The 21,427-nt window shown below is 39.7% G+C and overlaps 1 protein-coding gene across 6 annotated transcripts in view; it reads right to left on the bottom strand.

Annotated features, from left to right (window-relative positions):
- Nucleotides 1-21,427, bottom strand: part of LOC149792041 (transient receptor potential cation channel subfamily V member 3-like) — a 175,797-nt gene that overhangs the window by 59,856 nt on the left and 94,514 nt on the right. For 3 of the 6 annotated variants that reach the window (XM_089970536.1, XM_089970539.1, XM_089970535.1), the window contains one exon: nucleotides 494-1,415. The exons of 2 other annotated variants lie outside the window; for them this stretch is intronic. In XM_089970536.1, the coding sequence (XP_089826662.1) occupies nucleotides 494-1,363 (870 nt within the window). In that variant the 5' untranslated portion in view covers nucleotides 1,364-1,415. Of the gene's footprint in view, nucleotides 1-493; nucleotides 1,416-18,543; nucleotides 18,596-21,427 lie in introns of those variants that run through there. One more of the 6 variants, XM_089970537.1, reaches the window with a different exon arrangement.

Raw genomic sequence — 21,427 nt, 5'->3', positions numbered from 1 at the left:
TGTGCGTGTGTGTGTGTGTGTGCGTGTGTGTGTGTGTGTGTGTGTGTGTGTGTGTGTTTGGTTGTGGGTGTGACATTTAAAATAATTATTTTCACATCTTAGTTAATTTGCATATTTGTTTCAGTTTGTCAAATTTATATTATGTCACAAAAATTCACTTTAAACTCTCAATGCACGATATCATATAAGGTTCAACAATCTGCATCTGTTCTTATGACTGAAGTACTATTCAGTGGTAGTAGCGGAAATACAAAGGTAAGCAATTATTGTAGTGGGTTTTTGTTGTTGTTGAATGTATGCATAAGTAGCATGTACTTGACATTAGTCTATACATATAGGAAACAATATATCACAAAAAGCTGTATGTTATGACTATATATATATGTATACACACACTGTAGTTAATGTGTTCGGTAGTTTCTTGTTTGTGTTTAAATCAAGTTACTTAGATGACGAGAAAATTACTCAGACTATTTGGGATTTTTACTTTTACCTCTTCGATTATATAGTCGAAAAGTTTAACCTGTCCATATTTTGCAGCAAGTATAAGCGGTGTTTCTTTATTTTCGTTCACCATCAATAGCAACTTTTTGCAGCAGTCTTTCTTCTCTTCGTTGATGAATTTCATCATTTTTATTGCATTGTCTTCGCGATCAGGAAACATGTGAACGTAATTCAGAAGAGAATGACAAAGATTGTCACCGACACTGTTTTGTTGGTAAACGTTAGTTTCCTCGTGTTTCAGTAATAATGTCACTATATCCTTGTTGTCAGTTAATACGGCAATCGACAGAGGTAATTGACCCATCATAACGTTGTTTTTGAAACACAAACCCGTGGCGTTTTGCGAAAGTAGTTCTTTGACACCGTCTGCATGTTGCTTGTAATCGCGTGCAGCCTTGAGTAGGATTTCCACAAGCACTTTGTTTTCCTTAGAGATGGCCATGTGAAGTGGTGTTTGGCCACAAAATTTTGGAGAATTATCCCTGTGGCAATCTAATAAATTGGGGTATGTTGTTATTATATGGTGAAGAACTCGCTCCTGAATACACCCCTGAGCCCAATCCGGAGCACGCTCATGGCCACGTTCCTGAGCACACTCGTTAGCGTCATACTGCTCCACTTTGCTTAACTTAAACATTGTGATCGCTTTATGCAAAACTGTCGCATAACCATGTTTCTTGCTTCCTTCTTTAAAAGATGGACACTTTGCAAGTATACCCAGTTTCCTTTGAAACTTTGATTCATCTTGTTGTGTTACTTCTTCTCCTTCCGTAACTTTTCCCAATCTGTTAATGTATTCAAAAATGGTTTCAAAGAGTTTATCTTCTCTGTCTTGATTTATTGGAAAGGCGTGTGACATCGTGTTAAAGTGGTATATTTTCTTCTACTGTTTCACTTTCATAGATGTCTTCCTGCAACATATCATGTTATAGATACATGAGAGTAACAACAATGTATGGTAATAATCGGCTGGCTGCACATTTTCCCAATAAGTTTGGCTTATTATGACTTGTAATTTATCGAATCAAGGACTAAGAGATTGTTTTTCCTTGCTGATAAAGTACATGTAGCTAGCGTTCTAATGAATGCATACTATGTTTGGTGATTTTAGTTGCAAAAATAATATTTCAGGTACCCGAAATCAATTAATATTTTTAGTTTTTGGTGATATGGATGACTTCATTCCCAATAAGTACGAACATAACTGAAATTATGCAAAGAATCAAAATATGGAAAATTGCGCCTACGTACTGTAGACCCATAAAGGAAACTGAAACTTTTAAACAAGGCTAGTGTAAAACATACAAAATGCTCCAAATAAATTTACGCAACAAAAAAATAAAAAATATAAACAAAGAAGCATGAACGAGATTTGGGGATCGAGTGAAACTTTTAGCAACCATATGTGGAAATGAATTTGAACAAGTTTGTTTCAATAGGCATTTTTATATTTTTCGAATTATATTCTTTGATAATTAATCAAATGTGCATATATATATATATATATATATATATATATATATATATATATATATATATATATATATATATATATATATATATATATATATATATATATATATATATATATTCATTTCTGTTCTAGGGTCTTCATACCGCTTAGTGTCAGGACGACACCACAGCATTGATGCAATTTGATCAACTACTTGTCATTTGCATTGCTAGCCACTTGAATCAACAAATCTCACAACATGCATGCATGTATTCACGTGATATCAACAATAAAACCAATTAAAAAAAGTCTTAAATATTATTTGAAAATCACATACAGTTTGTAAAAGAATGAAAGGACACGTACGTATCAACATTTACATTACAAGAACAACGAACAGACACTTGTCGCAGCCGCAGCAATTTGGAGAAATTCAGATTAATCAAGAATGGATCAACTGTCAACACGATGGTTGTGTTGTATCACTTGACTTCTGGGCTGATATGAGTTCTCTGTCTGATGAATCAGGCTTTGTGGTGGTGAATTCCAACTTTCTGGTATGCTATAGACTGTAATCGTTTACCTCAACATTATTGTCTGCATATAACATATTGGGTGGGGAAGGTCAGAAGAAACTCGAATTAACGTTCCAGGTGATACAAACAATGACATCTGGAAGCTCCGTTTCATTATTAATCACCGAAGGTCCGAAACACCAGTCGATTGTCTTCTGATCTCTGTGAGTTAGGGCAACCACTTAATCAATCAATTCTTCAAAGTATGAAAACATGTCTCATTGCCGAACAAAACTTTTGTCGTGTTATTGAAAATTACAGGAAGGCTTCAACTGAGTAATTCTACTGATAATCCGTTTCTAGTAATACTGATATGCAAGCGTTTGAGAGACAGACAGACAGAGAGAGAGAGAGAGAGAGAGAGAGAGAGAGAGATATTAGTGCATGCGCACAGTTGTAGATTTGTATTGGTTGTTGTTCAATGGTAAATAAAATGTTGTGTATTGGTAACATACTCCTACTGCTAATAATAATACATGTCAAATAATACTACTTAATAATACTATTCAGTTCAAAGTGCACTACACTGTCTTGAACCAAATTTGAATGCTGTATATATTTTCTTTTCATTTCGAAGGGGCGTTCTGGCTCAATAGTGGAGCGCTTGTAGCATAGTGAAGATGTCTCCTCCGTGTTATCACTGGAGTGTAGGCAAGTCGTGTGTAAGTAAAAAGAGCTCTAATCCAGTGAGGGAATTATGTAAGGATTCGTCTCAGGAATGGTAAGATCATTCGAAGAAGTTGATAGCATATGCAAAAAAGGATATGAGTTATGTGCCTGAGATGAATTATTGTGAAGAGAGTGAAGAGGAGGAATGGGATGTGGGGGAAGCGTAGTCACTGTCATCAGCGTCCAATGCAGATCTAGAATCAGCAGTATTACATCAGCAACAATTGACGCCCTTTCATGTGTGAGAGCCCCATCGAAATGAGTTTTATTATTGGTTCAATAACGTGATTCCAGTGCAGTTGGTAGATCGTGTGAAGTTCGGAACATTTAGGAAATATAATTATCGGTTTGTATCACCGCTGGTAAATCCTTCCCACATGTGACTTTTGATAATTCTGTTAAATATGTCTTCGACACAGGTCTTGAGAGGATAATGACAGCTATACAAGGTGATTTTTTTGCAAGCAACCCTGAGACGGTTTTGTTATAAATTGTACTTATATCATCTGCCTGAAATATGAGGTTTTGGTGTAGCTATGATGCTGTACAATACAGTGCTTCTACAATGGAAGTTCCTCTTTTGAGAGGAATGGCTCAAGCATATTTAATAACGACGTCGATAACTGTCATGATATAATGGAAACGTTCGTTGTACGCGATATAATCTCACACACCAACGAGATCTGCTGACCATATCTTGTCTACGTCTACGTCGATTACTCTACGTCGTGGAAAACGTTTTGCCTATGGATTTATGCAGATCTTCTGCTTCTTTTACACCTATTCCCAACTTATGTTTAGAGCCAAATATGTATTTGACGAGAGCTCGGTCTGCTAGTTCTCTGAAATATTTTGGCTTGAGTGTTTCTAAGTATCTCAGAATGAGTCAATTGCATCCTTTGTAAATGGCCGGGATGATGTCTGAAACATATATTCTGGTGTATCGCGATGGAATATAGACAGCGTTGCAGAATTTTTGGAACTGTGAGCGGCTGATCTTGATCATCCAGCTGTTGCTTTAAGGGGTTCCATTGCCCTGTATATTTATGTCCTAGCAACGATGTCCGTCCACCACGATGTTTAGGTCGTTTTCCGATGATAGCATGGACATCTATCGATCTCGCAGTGATTGTAATAGTGCATGTCGTTTGCAAATCCATGGCACTAAGCTTTACCGGTGATGATGTGTTCTATTTTAGAACCACACATGGTACACCTCACGTTGATCATGTGTCTATTATGTTTGGTAACAATTTCGACGCAGTCGACACCCTCCGTTTGGCTTAACACTTGAGACATCACACGATCATGATGGCTATATGAGGAGTGGATATTATTTTGAAATTTGAAAAACAACTTTAACGGGATGTTGTCCCTCCTGTCTTTTTGGACGAAATCGACGCAGTACCAGACACAGAGGTTGTACCCAGCATGTACCCGTTCTCTCGCAATAGTTTGGAAGATTAACTACGCAGCTTTAGTCGTGTCTGATCTGTGGGAGGTGTTGATCTTTGGAAAAGACCCCACATAAAGATGGAGAGGCTGAGATGATCTCCAATCGATCTAGCTGAAGACCCTTTTCCCTCATGTCTTTGCCTCTGGTGGTGCCTGGCATTTCGAGTCATTTCCTGATGCCAATCAATCCTGGCAGGAAGTTGGCGTGATGCCAGCGAGCAGATGTGCAATAAATCCTCCCTGTGTGGACAGTTGTGCCGCGGATAAGTTCAGAATGAAACCTTTCCGACCTTTATTATGTTAGGCACGGAAGTGGATTGCCGCTGTGTCGCCATCAGGAGACAAATTCCGAGGAATGCTGAGACTTACAAGCGGATAGAGGCATGTTTTTATGACTGGCAGCCATATCGATACTTTGTTTTTACTGTTACTGTGGAGACAGCGTTACTTCGAATGGAACGTAAGACATGATGAAGTTATATTAACTGTTATTAATGTTTTCGTTTTATCATATTGTTGTATCATACAGAGCAGGTCACGATTCCTAGTTTTCGACGTACGCCATGTCCAAGGGTCGGTTTTTGAGTCGGTACGGTGATAGCTGCCGTGAGTTCAGATAGTCCTAAAGGTCCTGGATGTTAGCGAATAACTTAGGAGCCTTGGTTTTGAAGGAGGGAACGATAGCGGTGGCAACGGAGCCACCCTCGCATCGTTGAGATGATATTTTTTCTGGGCATGTCCAAACATGGATATTCATTTTTCTTATTGGTCACATCCAGAGAATGTGCGTCGTGAAGGGTGTGATTTTAGGGATTGACAAGGACAACCACATCAAGTTGAATTGTCCGTTATTTTTTTCCGCTGCCTTGTGCATGTATTGAGCGGGTAAGACTCTTATCAGCAGCAGCGTTTGCGTGACACATCTGAACTTACTATGAATATCTCAACATACGCCGAAGATGCAGATGAGATAATGCAGAATACAAATCTCTTGAAAATCTCCTGACAAACGTCGGTCAGAGCTCGTTGAGCTGCGAATCCCACGTTTTAGGTAGAGGTTCATGCCTGTACCAGCGTGGACGATATATAATTTCTCACTACAGCAGATCCTGCAGCGTTGAAGGTCATATAATTTAAAATATATGCATCTGCTCCTGCATTCACTGAAGTTTCAACCGTGCGAAAGTCTTTGTTGACTGTTGATCTCTTATTGGTATTTCGGAACCATCACATGCTAATAGCGCACGATAACATGTAGTCATCGCTATTGATGATCAAGTACAGGATGATACTGGCTTCAGTTAAGCAGCCAGAGATAACTTCCTTGGTCTTATTGTTCAGTAGGTACTGCACATACGTGAAGAACGACAAACCGCTATTTTGGAGCGTGACCCATGCATTGGTCACACAACCCGCTTATAGTTGGTCTTACTTTGTACTTTACGCGAATTTCCAGAAAGCCTTATGATAGAGAAGGTATACATTTTCGTCACGCGTCTGGGTGATACCATTGAGATTAGTGATGTTTGTGTCCTGATAATCCACGTACTCGTACACGGGGGTTATCAATCTTGGGACAAAAATAATCGGGGTTGAGTATCGAATACATGATGTTATGATATATTACTGTTATAAAAAATTACCATAATCTTTTGAAGCCATACCAGGATATGATGACATGAATGATGGACCCAGTTTGCTTTGCAAACAGACCATTATTTCGAGGTCCTGTAAAATGTTTCGGATCCATCGCTGAGGATTCATTGCCGTTTTCTTATAGAGCCTTTTTAGCCTCCCTAAACATATATAAGTTCATCGATGACGACGTCGATTACTGAATGGTCACCGGCATGAGCTGCCTGGCTATTTTTATCATACCTCCCTCACCGCTGCAGAGGCAGCTCCGGTGGTTCCCACTTCGGCTGACCTTTAACGCGACGTGAGCAGCTTTGCGTCAATGCCTGAAAGGGTTGCTCGTACGGAAGAAACAGCGTGGATAAAATTTCACCGACCATTTTCCGTAGATGTACTCGTGAATGTCTCATCGTATCTTAATTTTAATCTGTGATCATTTTAAGGCGTTTCTTCGTCTCACATGTAGATAATAGGAAATCGTTTCGTTTTTGTCGTCGACAGTATTTTCGGATTGGTCTTTTAGGTACATGGTGTATTCTGATATCTTGTATGTGTTGGTGATGGGATAATATATGACAGGATCCTGAAGATCCAAGAATGAGCATGGACGCACGTTAATCGAGGTGGAATAAATCATAATGGATGCTGAGACTACTAAAAACAATGATCGAGCAGTTGGTGATGAGGTTGTTGAGATCGGCGGTACTGACAGGCAGATTTCCTTCGTACACGCCATTTTGAGTCAGGATTCGTCCCCCCCCCCCACTAATACACATGATAGATTCGATGAAGTTGGCGGTGTCGAATCGTACAAGGTAATGTTCAGCGAGAGTGATGCGAATCAGTAGCATAGGGCAATTAAGTTCGATTTTAATATTATCCGCGACGTCTCATATGGAGGTGATCAGCCAGAAAATTTCCACGGCGATGTGGATGATATTGTATACGCCAGGAGAGATCGGGATCGTTATTTTAAGCACGACACTGTATGGTAACCGATTGTTGTTGACTGTTAAGATAAAGAAGCTGTCTCAGATTTTGCCTCCGTTGATAGTGATTGCACAGGTGAACTCTTCGTAGCTGCTTCCCGAGGAGGCTCTGCGGACTCCAGTTCTTTGAATCGATTGTTCCCTAATCCGTGTGGGATAGAAGAGGCCTCCGGTGCAGGATCTGATAAATCCACCGTCATGGGAAACATGGGTGTAGATCCAGAGCGGTATCCTGTTTCGCTGATCTTGATTTGTTGTATCATTGTTTCGTTAAATGTTTTCGTCTTTTTAGCAGATGATTCTAAAGCTGTGTAGGCATCGTAGTCCTGGAGTTCATGAGTCACAATATCCTCGAACTATTATTCTCTAGGAAGAGCGTACAGATAACCGATATTAACAGCTAAATCAACTAAGACACTATGTTAATTGTCTCATTTACTTTTCCGAAAATTCCTTGTGTTTTTTTTTACTCCTCAAGCTCTACCATCTCCTTTTCTTTCGCGTTCATCTGTTCCTCTTTGAATTTTTGCAGAGAGGCAGCTTTTTCTTTTTTCATTGTTTTTCGAGTTCGGCGACTGTGTGTTGTCTTCAATCTTCATTTTTAAAGTTCAGCCTTCCTTACTTCTCTATTTCATTTAGCTTCTGCACGTCTCATCATCTCGGAAATGTCGACTAAGTGATGGGTAGTGTGATGATGTTGTTGAGTTGATTTGAGCCTGTCCAATAACTGACCTGGTTTGATATCGTTCGTTGTTTTGTCCTCATCCATTTTATTCAGGAGAGGAGTGAACAATTAACCCGCTTGATCGTGCTGAAAGGATTGTTGTTCCACGTTGTATTGTGCATGAGTTGGCGTAAGGCGTCCCACTTCTCGATACATTTTTGGCATGTGGTGTTGATTTGAAACGAAATAGTTAGACTAATCGGACAGGTGAAATTCGTCAAAGCCTTTGGGAGGACGATCCGGAACGGTCTCCGCATCGCCATGACTAGCCTTAAAATTTGGAGTTCGACGTTGCTCAGTTTTAGCAGTCTTTTAATTGGTAGGCAGAGATGTCACTACATTGGTCTCTAGCGATGGTATCGATGTCTCGGTTATCTAGCCCTGTAAACAGGACATATCATCCCGTGCAGGGTGTATTTGGGCACGACTTAGTACGATGGAGTCAGTTACATGTTATTGCAGAATTGGTGCTGTTAATGTGGGAGGTTACATCGAGCTTAATACGAGAGTAACTACGGTATATCATCTAATCTATTTCGATCGTTCTATCTGAGTTGATCGAGATGCGAGTGGCAATTACTCGTTAAATACAATTCAAACTGTAGAATGATTTAGCATTGATAACTCAAATTACTATGATCGGATGAATGTAAACGGTAGTCTAATTGTTCACTACCGGACTGCCACGGTGCAAAACCAAATGTTATATGGAGTTCCCACCACAAGTCACAACCCTGAGACGGTTCAAGGGATTTCTGACGGTCAGTTGTCTTTGGAAATCACTTTCTTTTTCTTATTCTAAGCATCCGTCCGCCTTCGGGAGAGATGGTGTCGCTTCCGGTTGGCCTCGTGAGAGGCTGGAGAGTCCGACCCTAGAGTGACAGTCTCTGTTGCACGTGCTGTAGATCATCGTAGGTGATTTTTGAGGCTGTTTTCTCACTTTGCAGCGAAGTTTGTGTTTCTCACTTTTCGGATTTCTGAGCGTTATGTTGGACGGCTAGGCGCCAGGTGGAATGGTTGTCATCACAGCCTCCCTATTCGTTGACGTTGATGTTGGCAGCCTTCATAATATTAGTGCATACATCTTTCTGACGAGGACGTTGCTGTCCAGGCAGTCGTGCACCTTCTGCTAGCCCGCTGTATAGCAGGTCTTTGGGAATGCGGACTGGTTACATTCTCTTGACGTAGTCGACCCAGCGAAGTCACGTTCCAGAACGTCTGTGTTGAGCACTTTGTCCTGTCATTGCATGTGCAGAATGCTCTGCATGCATCTAAGGTGCTGAGTTTCGTCTCGTGCCTAGCAAAGGTGGCCCATGAATCACTGATGTAGAGAAGTGTATTTAGCATACAACCCTGACAGACTCTAAGTTTTGTCTTCTCATTGAGGTTGGGGTTGTTCCAGACCCTGTTGTTCAGTCTTGTCATAACTGCTCCTGAGTTTGCAATCCTGCCGTTCATTTCAGAAGCAACTGAGAGCGAGCTGGAGATGGTGGACTCGAGGTATGTGAAGTTGTCAACAACTTCCAGGTTGTACCCATCGATTCTCCATCCTGCGCCCTGGCTGTCGCTTTCATCAGATTGATGACCAGACCAAACAATTTACAGCTGATGAAGTCCATCTTCCGTATGTGATGTCAAGGCTGCATCGTCGACGAAGAGCAAGTCAGGGATGAGAACCTCTACGACTTTAGTCTAAGCGCAAGGACAAGGCGATGTTGAACAGCATTCCGTCAACCCTGGTGTGGATCCGTCAACCCTGGTGTGGATGTATATTCCCTCGCTGAAGTCCTTGAATGAGTACTGGAGGAGCATGGAGAAGAAGATGGCAAAGGACATCAACGCAAGAACACAGCCTTGCTTCACTGCGCTGCTGACTGGGAAGGCCTCAGATGTTGCGCCATTGAAGAACACTGTGTTGTGTATGTTCTCGTGGAACTAAGTGAAGACTTTGCGCATTCGTGTGGGTCAGCATATCTCCCGCTCAAGCACGAGTAATCTGCTCCAAATGACCAGGTCAAACGTCTTCGACAGGTCTGTAAAGGCAATGTAGAGGGGCATCTGCTACTCACGACACTTCTTCTGTAGCTGGCGTTATGACCGTGTCTACATTTGGCGGGCAGGCTTGAAATCCACACTGGGAATCTGGTTGGATGCGGGAGGTAAAGGTCTGCATGTCTGCCAGGGCGACACGGGAGAACGACTTTCCGACGATGCTGAGGTGGGTGATACCCTGATAGTTGTTTTAGTCGATACGGTCTCCTTTGTTCTTTTACAAAGTGACAATGTTGACGTCCCACATGTACTGGGGTATGTGTAACTGTAACCAGCAGAGACAGAGGAGTAAGTGTTTCGCCTGGAGCAATGATGATTTTATGTTTAGAGGACTTCACGCGGGATGCAGTCGCATCCAGAAACATTCCCACAAGCTAGGCAACTGATTGTCTTTCGGGCTTTTCCAGGTTGCACGGTGTGTATATTTCCTTCACGACTAACAGGTCTTGGATGGCGTCCAGCGCAGTTCGGTGACGACGTTTTGGGTTTCATACAGCTCGAGATAATGCTCAACTCGTCGCTTCAGCTGTTTCCCCTGGTTTGTGACGACCTGGTCCGTTTTGGACTTGAAGGGAGCCGTCCTTCGGGAAGTGGGTGGCCTTCTTGATATCCTAGTATATGCGTCTTGCATCCCCGGTGTTGGCAGCCGCCTGTATACTGATGTATTTGTTTATGTCAGTAGGTGTGCGTTGCTTCTATGAAATAGTTAGGGCTTGATGTGTGCTAGGATTAGGTGCAGCCTTGCATGCCAGGAATGGTTTCCTCTTCGCCTCAGTCACGGGCTTCATCTCCTCACATTTTTCCTCATACCAGTCGGCAGTTTTGCGCTCCTTCTTCCCCGTAGGCAGTGATTGATGAATTTTACATTACGCCATGGAGATGGGCCACTTGGAATCTATGGTGTCGTCAGGTGTCACTTTGGCTGAAGACTCCTGAAGTTTAGTGATGAACTGCTGTGTCTTTTCCAGGCTGCTTGCACATTAGGTGTTGATGCGTGGGCTACCCTTCTTCATGGGTTGGTACAGCTTCTTGGGTATTATTCGCACTTTGCTGGCCACAAGGGAGTGGTCCGTGTTCCAGTAGTCACAGTACTAGCTGAGAATGAGAAGGACTCTGGCCAATTACGCATGCTTAGTAATAATGAGATCTAGCTGGTCCCAGTGGTGGGAACGTGGGTGTCTCCATGACACCTGGTGGATCACCTTGCACTTGAAAAAACTGTTTGTCAAACATAAGCTGTGGGAGCAGCAGATCTCAAGCAGTTGTTGACCATTCTCGTTGATCGTACCCATTCTGTGGACCAGTCCTCGTCGTCAGCTCTCACTCTACCATTGAAGTCTCCTAGTAGCTAGTATCAATCAGCGTTGGGGATACTGGATATTGCTTGAGCCAGAGCCCCGGGGTAGTTATTTTTCTCCTCATGGGGGTGTAGCATATGTTTGGGGCGTATTCGCTGAAGATATTGACTGGTCCTGAAGACGTTGACAGCCGGAGAGAAAAGATCATCTCAGGGCCTGATTACAGAGGTTTACTGAAGGAATCTAGCGTGTGCTTTACAGCGAAGCGGACACCGTGCTAAGTTCGTCCGAGGGCTTCCCTTGCCAAAAGATTGTGTAGATGGTCTACTTGATGGTGCTGATGTCAGCCTGTCGGATCGCCTGATAACAAGCAATGTCAATGTTCACTCAGGAGAGTTATCTGTCAATCACGACAGTTTGACGAGCGTCGTCGATCTGCTGCATGTCTGTGGTGAATCCAGGACATATGGTCCTGATGTTCCAACTTGCAAAATAAAGAACTTGAACCTCCTTATATCTTCTCTGAGTCCTGCCTGGTGAAGAGTTTGTAGCCAACCTGTCGAGATTGTTCTCTAACCTCCACGTACCCAGTGAAGCAGGCAGGCTACGGCGAGGCAGCACCTTACTGAATGACGGCTGCCCAGCTTGATGCGTGTGGTAGCTGTCAAGTGAGACATGGTGATCTATCCCACCGTCGTAAGCAGCCCAAGGCGCGAAGCTCCACGCCAATTCACCTTTGACTTAGAACAGCTTAACTGAGGCTTCCCGTGTTATGCCGTAGCCTTACAATGACGATGAAATGTCATCTTCAGTTGATTCATGAAGCCTAGCCAAGGTGGTATGGCGACCTAGCTTTTGCCGATTTAGCAGATTCAACATATCTACGCTGCTGGAGGACCAAAGGGATTTAAGAGGGCCGATACAACTTGGCACCTGCGGGGTCGAAAGAGTGACCGGAAAGACGTTGAAACCAATGGCAGCCTCGGACTACGTATTTGTGCTTGCTCCCTTAGCCTTTGCCTTGAGTGTGTATAAGCGTAAGGCTACGCAAGGCAGTGATGGTGTGGAATCGGAGTATTCCTTCTCCTACATGAGCTACCATCCAGAGTCTCATCTACCCAAAGCGATCGGTTTTAAGGTGCCAGTGGTCCGCCGTCACGTTTTCTTCTGTTATTTGCAGCATGGTTGAAGCTAAGCCACTCGCGAAGGCCAGGAGCTGAATTTTTCGTTGATATAACAAATCAGAGAAACAAGCCGTATAAGGTATTTCTCGAGGAGTGGGGAGCCTGTTGCCCACTTTTACCCCGGGAACTTTAACCTTGGAAACGCAATATTATCTGCAAGATGTGGAAGCCTAACATCAACGATCACTGTAGCAGAGCAAGGTAGGCTGGTTGTGACAGATTATCTAACCACAGCCAACTACGAAGTCGCCACAATAATGTATAAAGAAACAATGTGGGATATGTTCCAAATCTCTCAGAACACACAGATAATCGCTGAGACATATTCCTTTCATAATCGTCCGAATACTCGCATTGCCAAGGCTTATATGATATGTTCGACAAATCTTGTGCTGGCTCGTGGAATTGGAAAAGATTTGGGAATACAAAGGAGTTGATTCTAATTTTAGATCCACATACAACTTACCGAAGCTGTTGCAATCAAGAAATTTAGGGTCCAAATAAGAATTAGTAGCAGCCAAAGAATGCTTACGTGGATACTCGACGGTGTCAAACCTGATAATACCTTGGGTGCCTTATATACCTTATTACATAAGACACAGAAAGCAAATAAAACTCGTCAACAACCCACAAAGAGGAAATAAGCTCGTAGCCAACGATGCCTTCATTAGCATGAAAATCTTTGACGAAGAATTCGCCGCTATCGAATCCAGAAAAACACATAGCATGCCAGATAAACCGATCTACGTCCGTCCAACCATTCTCGATCTCTCTAAAATGCTCATGCTAGAGTTTCATTACGACATCAGCAAACTACAATACTGAGATAAAGCCAAACTAATCATGAATGATATCGACTCGTTCGACTATGAAAATCACACTGAAGATATCTACGCAGATCTCTTACAAAATCGATATATTAATCAGCTTAACAATTATTCATAAACAAGCAATTTCTATGTAAAGACGATAAAAAAACTTGTAAAATTCAAAGATGAAACTTCTGGTATACCATCACAGAATTCGGAATATTTTGCATCACGCTCACTGATCATGCTATCAGGAAAGAAGCCAGAGGAGAGACAAAACTCATTTTATTGGTCACAGTTCCACTAAAACCCATTATAGACAGTCATTACAGGGACATCTACAATACTACTCCATGAGAATTTTAAGATCACAACGACATCAACTCTCCACCTTACTCATCAACGAAAAACGACTGTTCTTCATCGAGAATAATTGATACTACAGAGATGGTATTTACACATTCGCCCATGGACATTAGCGCACACAGTAAACTAGAACACTGCTACGAGCACAGGTGATGAAAAGTGAGCCAGAATCCCATATGAACACAGGTGAACCGGAACCCTCGTAACAACTTTGTAGAGTTCTTTGAGGGTTCTCACTCACCTAGACAATGTAGCGGGATAGGTGAGTTAGAATCCCCAATCCACTCTACTACTTCCGTTTGTCCATGTGTTTGATGGTGTTTGAGGTGCGTAAGTACGTCGTTTATTTTCATCGCTCAAGGTCTCCTTCAGTTTCATTCATCTTTTGAATTTAAATTTGTATTATTGATTTTTAATATACATTTAATATACATTTATACACTCAAAATAAATTTAAAAAATATCAGCTATCAAAATATCAAAATAGATGATTATTTTGTTTCTTTTTAAATATTATTGTATTTCTTTGAAATTTTTAATTTCGTTGTGCATTTGTCTATCTTGTATCGAATGCTATAAGGTTTTATATTTGTCAATAATTTTAGTGTAATGATAGGAAATAGTGAAGTTATAATCATATAAATCAGATTAACGTCGTCGACAAAAAACAGAAAAGAAACAGAAAACTAAGATGGATCGTCCGAATCATTAATTTTAATTTAAGCAAAAAAAAAATCAGCAAAATACAAAAAGAAACATAAAACAGCAACGAAAAACAACAATACAACAAACAAAATAAGATTATTTGTGACACAGTGGAGACTTGTTAAACCATCTCTTCAATGTCTAAAATAAATTGCAGTTGTTGCCTTTCGACATGACGCCAATTCTTTTTAATATTTCCTCCAACCCAAAATGTAATAGTCCAAATTAACCGCGAGCACATTCTCTGCAGGGTGGGCATACATGCCGATAATGCAGTTATGCCTTAAGTATAAACCACTCCTATCTGCCCTATTTATTTCGATGACTTTTATGTTCCCACTCGTGAGACCAAGGTCGAAACCGTTCTACCGAAGACGGACTTATCTACGCTATTACCACCGACATGTTGTCACCAATCCACTTCAACGTCACTGCCACCACTACCACAACCCAGATGAAATCTGTCAGTTATATTATAGTTACTAATGCTTCTACATAGTACTCTTTTGTTATACTTTTGAAAGGAAAACGAAACTACGTCAACGGTGTTCTGTCAACTGAGTCCTTTAGACTTCGATACGGATGCCACCTCTCTGAAGCGTATATCTGTATCTTTAATGCAGTGCTATATGTGCTTAAGTGCGGATTTGGAGGTCAGCCATATGCATTTTTATAATTTGCAAAGCATGTATGTTTCACTTTCAACAGTGCCACCCCACCCCACGCGCAACAAAAATCTACGCATTTAATACAATACACAACATATGATTGTGAAATAAAACCGAATTGTTCAGACCTATCTTATAACTTCAGTAATATGCCTTCAGTGTATGAAGTATGAGTAGTTGTACTAATATTCGCACTATTCAATTAGATGCCCTCAGTCTATGAAGTATGAGTAGGGATCCTAAAATTAGTACTATTCAATTATATGTCCGCAGTCTATGAGGCATGAGATAGGTTACTAATATGCTTGCTGTTCAATTTTATGTCCGCAGACTATGATGTATGAGTAGCGGTACACATATTAGTACTATTCAATTATATGTCCGCAGTCAATAAAGTTAGATTATGGGTACTAATATTGGTATTATTCTATTATATGTCCGCAGTCTATGAGGTATGAGTAGAAGTATCAATATTAGTACTATTCAATTCTATGTCCGATGTCTATGAGGTATGATTAGGGGTACTAATCTTAATACTATTCAATTCTATGTCCGCAGTCTATGTGTTATGAGTAGGGGTACTATTATTCGTACTAGTCAATTATATGTCCCCAGTCCATGAGGAATGAGTTCAAGTAATACTATTAGTTCTATTCAATTCTATGTTCGCAGTCTATGAGGTATGATTAGGGGTACTAATCTTAATACTATTCAATTATATGTCCGCAGTCTATGACGTATGAGTAGGGGTACTAATATTCGTGCTATTCTATTATATATCAGCAGTCTATGAGGTATGAGTAGGGGTACTAATATTACAACTATTCAATTTTATTTCCGCAGTCTTTGAGGCATGGGATGGGGAACTAATATTAGTACTATTCTATTATATGTCCGCAGTCTATGAGGTATCAGTAGGTGTACTAATATTAGAACTATTCAAGTATGTGTCCGCAGTGTCCGCAGTCTATGAGGCATGAGAACTATTCAATTTTATTTCCGCAGTCTATGAGGCATGAGATGGGGAACTAATATTAGTACTATTCTATTATATGTCCTCAGACTACGAAGCAAGAGTTGGGGAACTAATATTATTAATATTCCATTTTATGTCCGCAGTCTATGAGGTATGAGATGAGGTGCTAATATTAGAACTATTCAATTATATATCCGCAGTCTATGAGGTATGAGTAATTGAACTAATATTAGAACTATTCAATTATATGTCCGCAGTCTACGAACCGCACTTTACAGAGCAGCGTTATTTTCCATTAGTTCAAAGTCCTGTCAGGAAAACTTTGATGTCATTCCATAATCCGTGTTAGATCCATCACCCACAGTAATTATCGACTTATATAATACAACTTCATAACATTTAGAAATGCAATATATAATAAATGAAAACTGTCAATATTTTTTTAATGCCAAACAATGTAGGAGCTATCAACTCGATCTAATGAATAAACATAAGTAAGAGTGAAAAAACAGACCTTACTAAGAAACATTCTGAAAAATATAATTCCGAAATTACGCTTTGGAAGGATAGAACACTACCCGAATGCTGAAAACGTCCCAGTTGAAATATTTCCTGCATTTGTTCAGTACATTTTCAATGGACTATTTATTTCTCACACTTTTCAAACAATTTTGCTTTAATGACACAAATTTGTCAAGCTGATTGGGTTTCGCTTCGGCCCTTAATGGGTTGATTTTTTTTTATCTTGCCGTGGGTTGAGACTTTCAGCAACACTTAGCGGAATTTGCGCTTGTGTTTGTGTACTTACAAAACTCAGAAATGTATTTATCGCCATTCGTTTTATAATATCAATCTGGGGAATATTATATCTATACATAGATGTAGCACACGTTATAGCGTCCTTCAAGCCTATATTTGGGGCAAATAAATAAAAGGACATAGTTTGTTAGTGCCGACAACACGAACGTCTCCCTTCCATCAGCAACTAATCAAATAATCCATCGTTGTCGAGAGACATCCTATTTTATTTATACACTCTATGCGATTACATTCCCCCATTCGTAGAGGTAAATATTCTATGCCACAATTCTGCAATGTCCTCCGTGATAGGATTTTGATATTTTTCCATCATATTCATCGTAGTCTCCAATTTCATCAGACCAAATTTCAAGTTATTTGCACTCCAAATCACGATGCTCATCTGCATCGTGTATGCCGAATAATTTGCAGTTGTAGAACATGACAGCGTCATTCACGGCCTTTTCTTTTGTGTGTGTGTGTGTGTGTGTGTGTGATTTGGATTTGTATCGTTGCTTTAAAATTATTCAGTTCTTTTTATATGATATCCATATAGTGGCAATTAGTGATGTCAGACACTGGGGCATCATCCTGCAGACATGTCTCATGATGTCCCACTCAGTCACATTATCCTGACGTCAGGCCGACCAGTCCTAACACTAGCCTTTTAATGCTGAGAGTCTAGCGAGGCAGGTGTTCGTATCATGTTTATATGTCTTTGGTATGACTCGGCTAGGGTTCGAACCCGTGAACGCCCTAAGAACTAGGCCACCGGAGCTATAACCTACTTTTGTGAACTACTAATAGCTTTTATGAATTTACACGCAGGAAGCGAAAAAAGAACTCGCTACATTTTCATCATTATTAGTATATCCTGCCTTTCTAGAAATTAAAGCTCGTGTTAATTATTACGATAATAGTCCCTGAGGTACGTAACATCCTTGCCTCGCATATTTCTTGTTCAAACAAAGTTTTTCTCTTATGAAATTTTAAACGTTTTATTCAGCTAAAGCCTCCTTATATCCCCGGGTCCCGGAGATATATCCCTGGTCGACCTTCACCCTCTTGTCGGCCCTGACTATTACTCGATCTAACGTAGGTTATTTAATTAAAACACATACGAGACGCCAATATTAGATTATTGCGAAAACTCCTTTTGGACTCAAGATACTATATACTGATAAATATATTGTCAATTTATATCGACTATTGTCAGGGATACATCTTTAATTTATGAATATGTAGTAGAAAGAATCACAAACTAAGCTACATTATAACAGGAAAAATGAAACATAACTAAAATATAAATAAATACATATAGCTTGGAATAAGCACGCCTTCTTCTCAGACATTAACATAGCTACTTATATGTGCAGCCATGAACACATCTGGTGGACCATACTAATAAACTCTCAATACCAAACATAAAGTTTCAGTTATATATGTATGCATATGTATGTACATATAAAAACAATGCCACAAGAGTCCATTTTTCATATCATCCTCTGTGTACATATTTGTAACATTCTTCATCTTGAAGATACATACTTATCCTCATAAAAGTTCCGAACGTTTGATTTGAAAATTATAAGAAAGAAAAGACAAAACCCAGATTGAAAAATCAAAACGGAAAAGAGAAAGGAAAAGAAAAGGCTAGTCATAACCTCCAAAACGAGCACCTACCACTCGCACCTGTACAAAGTAACTTCTTATACGAGTGCCTCCTGTACACTGGCATGATTCAGGTGATAGGTAATGCCACGCCTCTTGTATGCCTATATAATACAGATGGCAGGTAATGCCACGCCTCATGTATGCCAGTATAATTCAGGTGGCAGGTAATGCCACGCCTCCTGTATGGCGGTACAATTCAGGCGGTATGCAATGCCTCGTCGTTACATAGCAAATCTTTAGAGACATTTGCATATTTAATCTACCTGGGTAATACCTATCCAATTATTGGTATAATCGTCATGCCATCATCTTTCTCTTTGAAAACTAAAATAGTGTTAGAAATATACGTTCTGCTCTAAAACATTACAAAACACAAGCACACATGCACACACGCATACATGCACATTCATAATGTCTAAAATTTACAGAAACCGAAGAACTTAAAACAATAAAGATATTCAAACAATTATCGTGCAGGTAAATAGTATTGGTTTAATTTGGTTTCGACAAAATTTGTATTGCTACTTTCTAATTAACACAATTTATCCACGTCCACAACTGTGTCACAGGGCGCATTTTAAGTCACCACATACAAAAAAATTACAGTTTTAAAAAAGCGAACCTGCTAATATTATGTCTACATAAATAATCTCGGTTCATGCTACATGCACCGACAGCATGTTTGGCTCGAAGTGGTTGAATGGTGCATATTTACCTCTCTATAGAGGTCTGCGAAAAGCAAGGAACACGGGTTATGAAAGTCATGCTGACTGTTACAGGATCGGCGGAATATCCGTATTTGAGATTTAGCAATGCCCCTGAACCAATGCCGTGGATAAAATTATTGTTATGCACCAATGGAGGAGTATCAAAGTTCTTGAAATATACCGTAGTGTCAAGATTATTTCTCTTTGAATAAGTTATTTCCCTCGCATTTGTTACATCTAAGAAGTAAACACTTTCTTTACCAAGTTTACTTTTAACCTTGAATGGTGGTTAAATGTTCATCAAAAGCTCTTTAAGTTCTCCTTTAGATTGGATTCCAATGAAGACAATATCATCAATAAATAGAACATCGTAGATTGACCGTTTACCTTAGCAAATATTTGTTTCTCCCATTCAGCTACATCAATGGGAAAACTTCTTCCAAAATCTTCAAGATAACTTTTCATTTACCTTTCAATTTCATTATCTGTTTGATTTGAATCCCATTTATCGTTAATGAACTATGTACCAACAGTTAAATCTTATTCATGATTATTATAAAATGTCGGGTCAACAAGGAAATAATAATAATAATAATAACAATAATAATAATAATGAGGACTTTGTATAGCGCCTAATCTTCAGAAGCTCCAAGCGCTTTTCAACATTAGACAACACCTATAAGGTAAAAAAAATATTAATATTATTACAAAAACAAACAACATGAAATTAGAAAAACATGAAAAACACGCTGAGAATATCTCAGGTAGGAAACATTATTACGTCTTTAAGTTTGTTCTTGCAGTCGAAATAAGTGAGTTTTGAGAGCTCTCTTGAATGTAATCACTGTGTCTTTGTGTCTAAGTTTAGTGGGCAATTCATTCCACGTTGATGGGCCCTGGTATGCAAAAGAACGCTGTTCATATGACTTTGTTTTCATAGTGGGAATAATGAATATACGATTGTCAGAAGATTAATGTTCAGTACCACACGGTGCAGTTCATATCCAACTGTGGAATTTTGTTTTAAGCGCCTTTTATTGTGAAATTCTCATGAAAGGAACTAATTTTCAATTATGGAATACTTTTGAAAGGTCATTGTTGTTTGGATGCATTTTGTCGTGGCTGTGAAAGCAGTGTGCTTGAAGCACACATGTATGTGTGAGATATTGTTAGAAACTACTTTTGATTGACCCGGAAATGACACCATGATCCCGGCAGGCTATGATTAACTCTTAAACTAACTATGCTGGGAAAAATCGATAATTTTTGGTGCGTGTAATGAACAATAAATGGACATGTTACCCCAGGAATTCTATCTTGATTGTAATGTTTGCGTTTAGCGTGGATAAATGTAAGAATTAGAATATACAGGTTATTGCGTCTTTCTAGTTTCTATTATTTAACTTCTGTTTTTACATTGCTCTTGTCAAAATTCCTGACTTTCTCATTCCTTTGTTCCAATGTTGTTTTCATCAAGAAGGCATTGAAACCTTGAATGAGGAATGCACTTAATGTTTTAGAAATTAAATTTGTTTTAAAGTGATTTAACTTGCCAGAGCACGTCAAGACTTCTTGCACTTACATCAGAAAAATTATTTCCAATTATTCGAACATACAAAGAGTAGTTGAGATTCGTAATTATTTACCAAGAACCATGGATACGTAATTAAGCCCGGATAAGTCAGCTATTGCACAATACTTGGGCAGAAACTGACATCAGTTAAACTTGTATTGAAACCATGTACAAGTTGTAACAGATCAATACACGTTCGTTCTCGAACACGTTTAGAGCCCATTTATATCGATTTCAAAGAGAAAGGTTAATACTACTACTACTACTACTACTAATAATAATATAAAATAATAAACAGACGATAAAATGTACACAGTACGATCATTTCTATTTAGCTATTTTTGCCATTTACAATGGAAGGAATTAAAATCTTAATAACAGTACAGAACAATTAGATACTGTTAATAGAGGCATGTCAAGGGTCAGGTACAAGTAAAACAATTTAGACCAAAACAATGTTTTGCTAGGTTTCTATTCGTTTAGTAATGTATAGGTTTAGTAAAGCCCAAATCTGCTCCCTGTCAGGTAGAGACATAATCTGGATTAACATAAATACGCGTCTTTGTTATAAAAAATAACGACTTTAACAAGTGGAAAGGGGTGCCCGATCTAT

The sequence above is a fragment of the Sinohyriopsis cumingii genome, chromosome 9 (genome assembly GCF_028554795.1).
Source record: "Sinohyriopsis cumingii isolate HCF-2022 chromosome 9, ASM2855479v2, whole genome shotgun sequence".
In the NCBI taxonomy this organism is placed as follows: domain Eukaryota; kingdom Metazoa; phylum Mollusca; class Bivalvia; order Unionida; family Unionidae; genus Sinohyriopsis; species Sinohyriopsis cumingii.
Note: the sequence above shows the minus strand (reverse complement) of the source record. Positions and strands in the feature narration are given on the sequence as shown.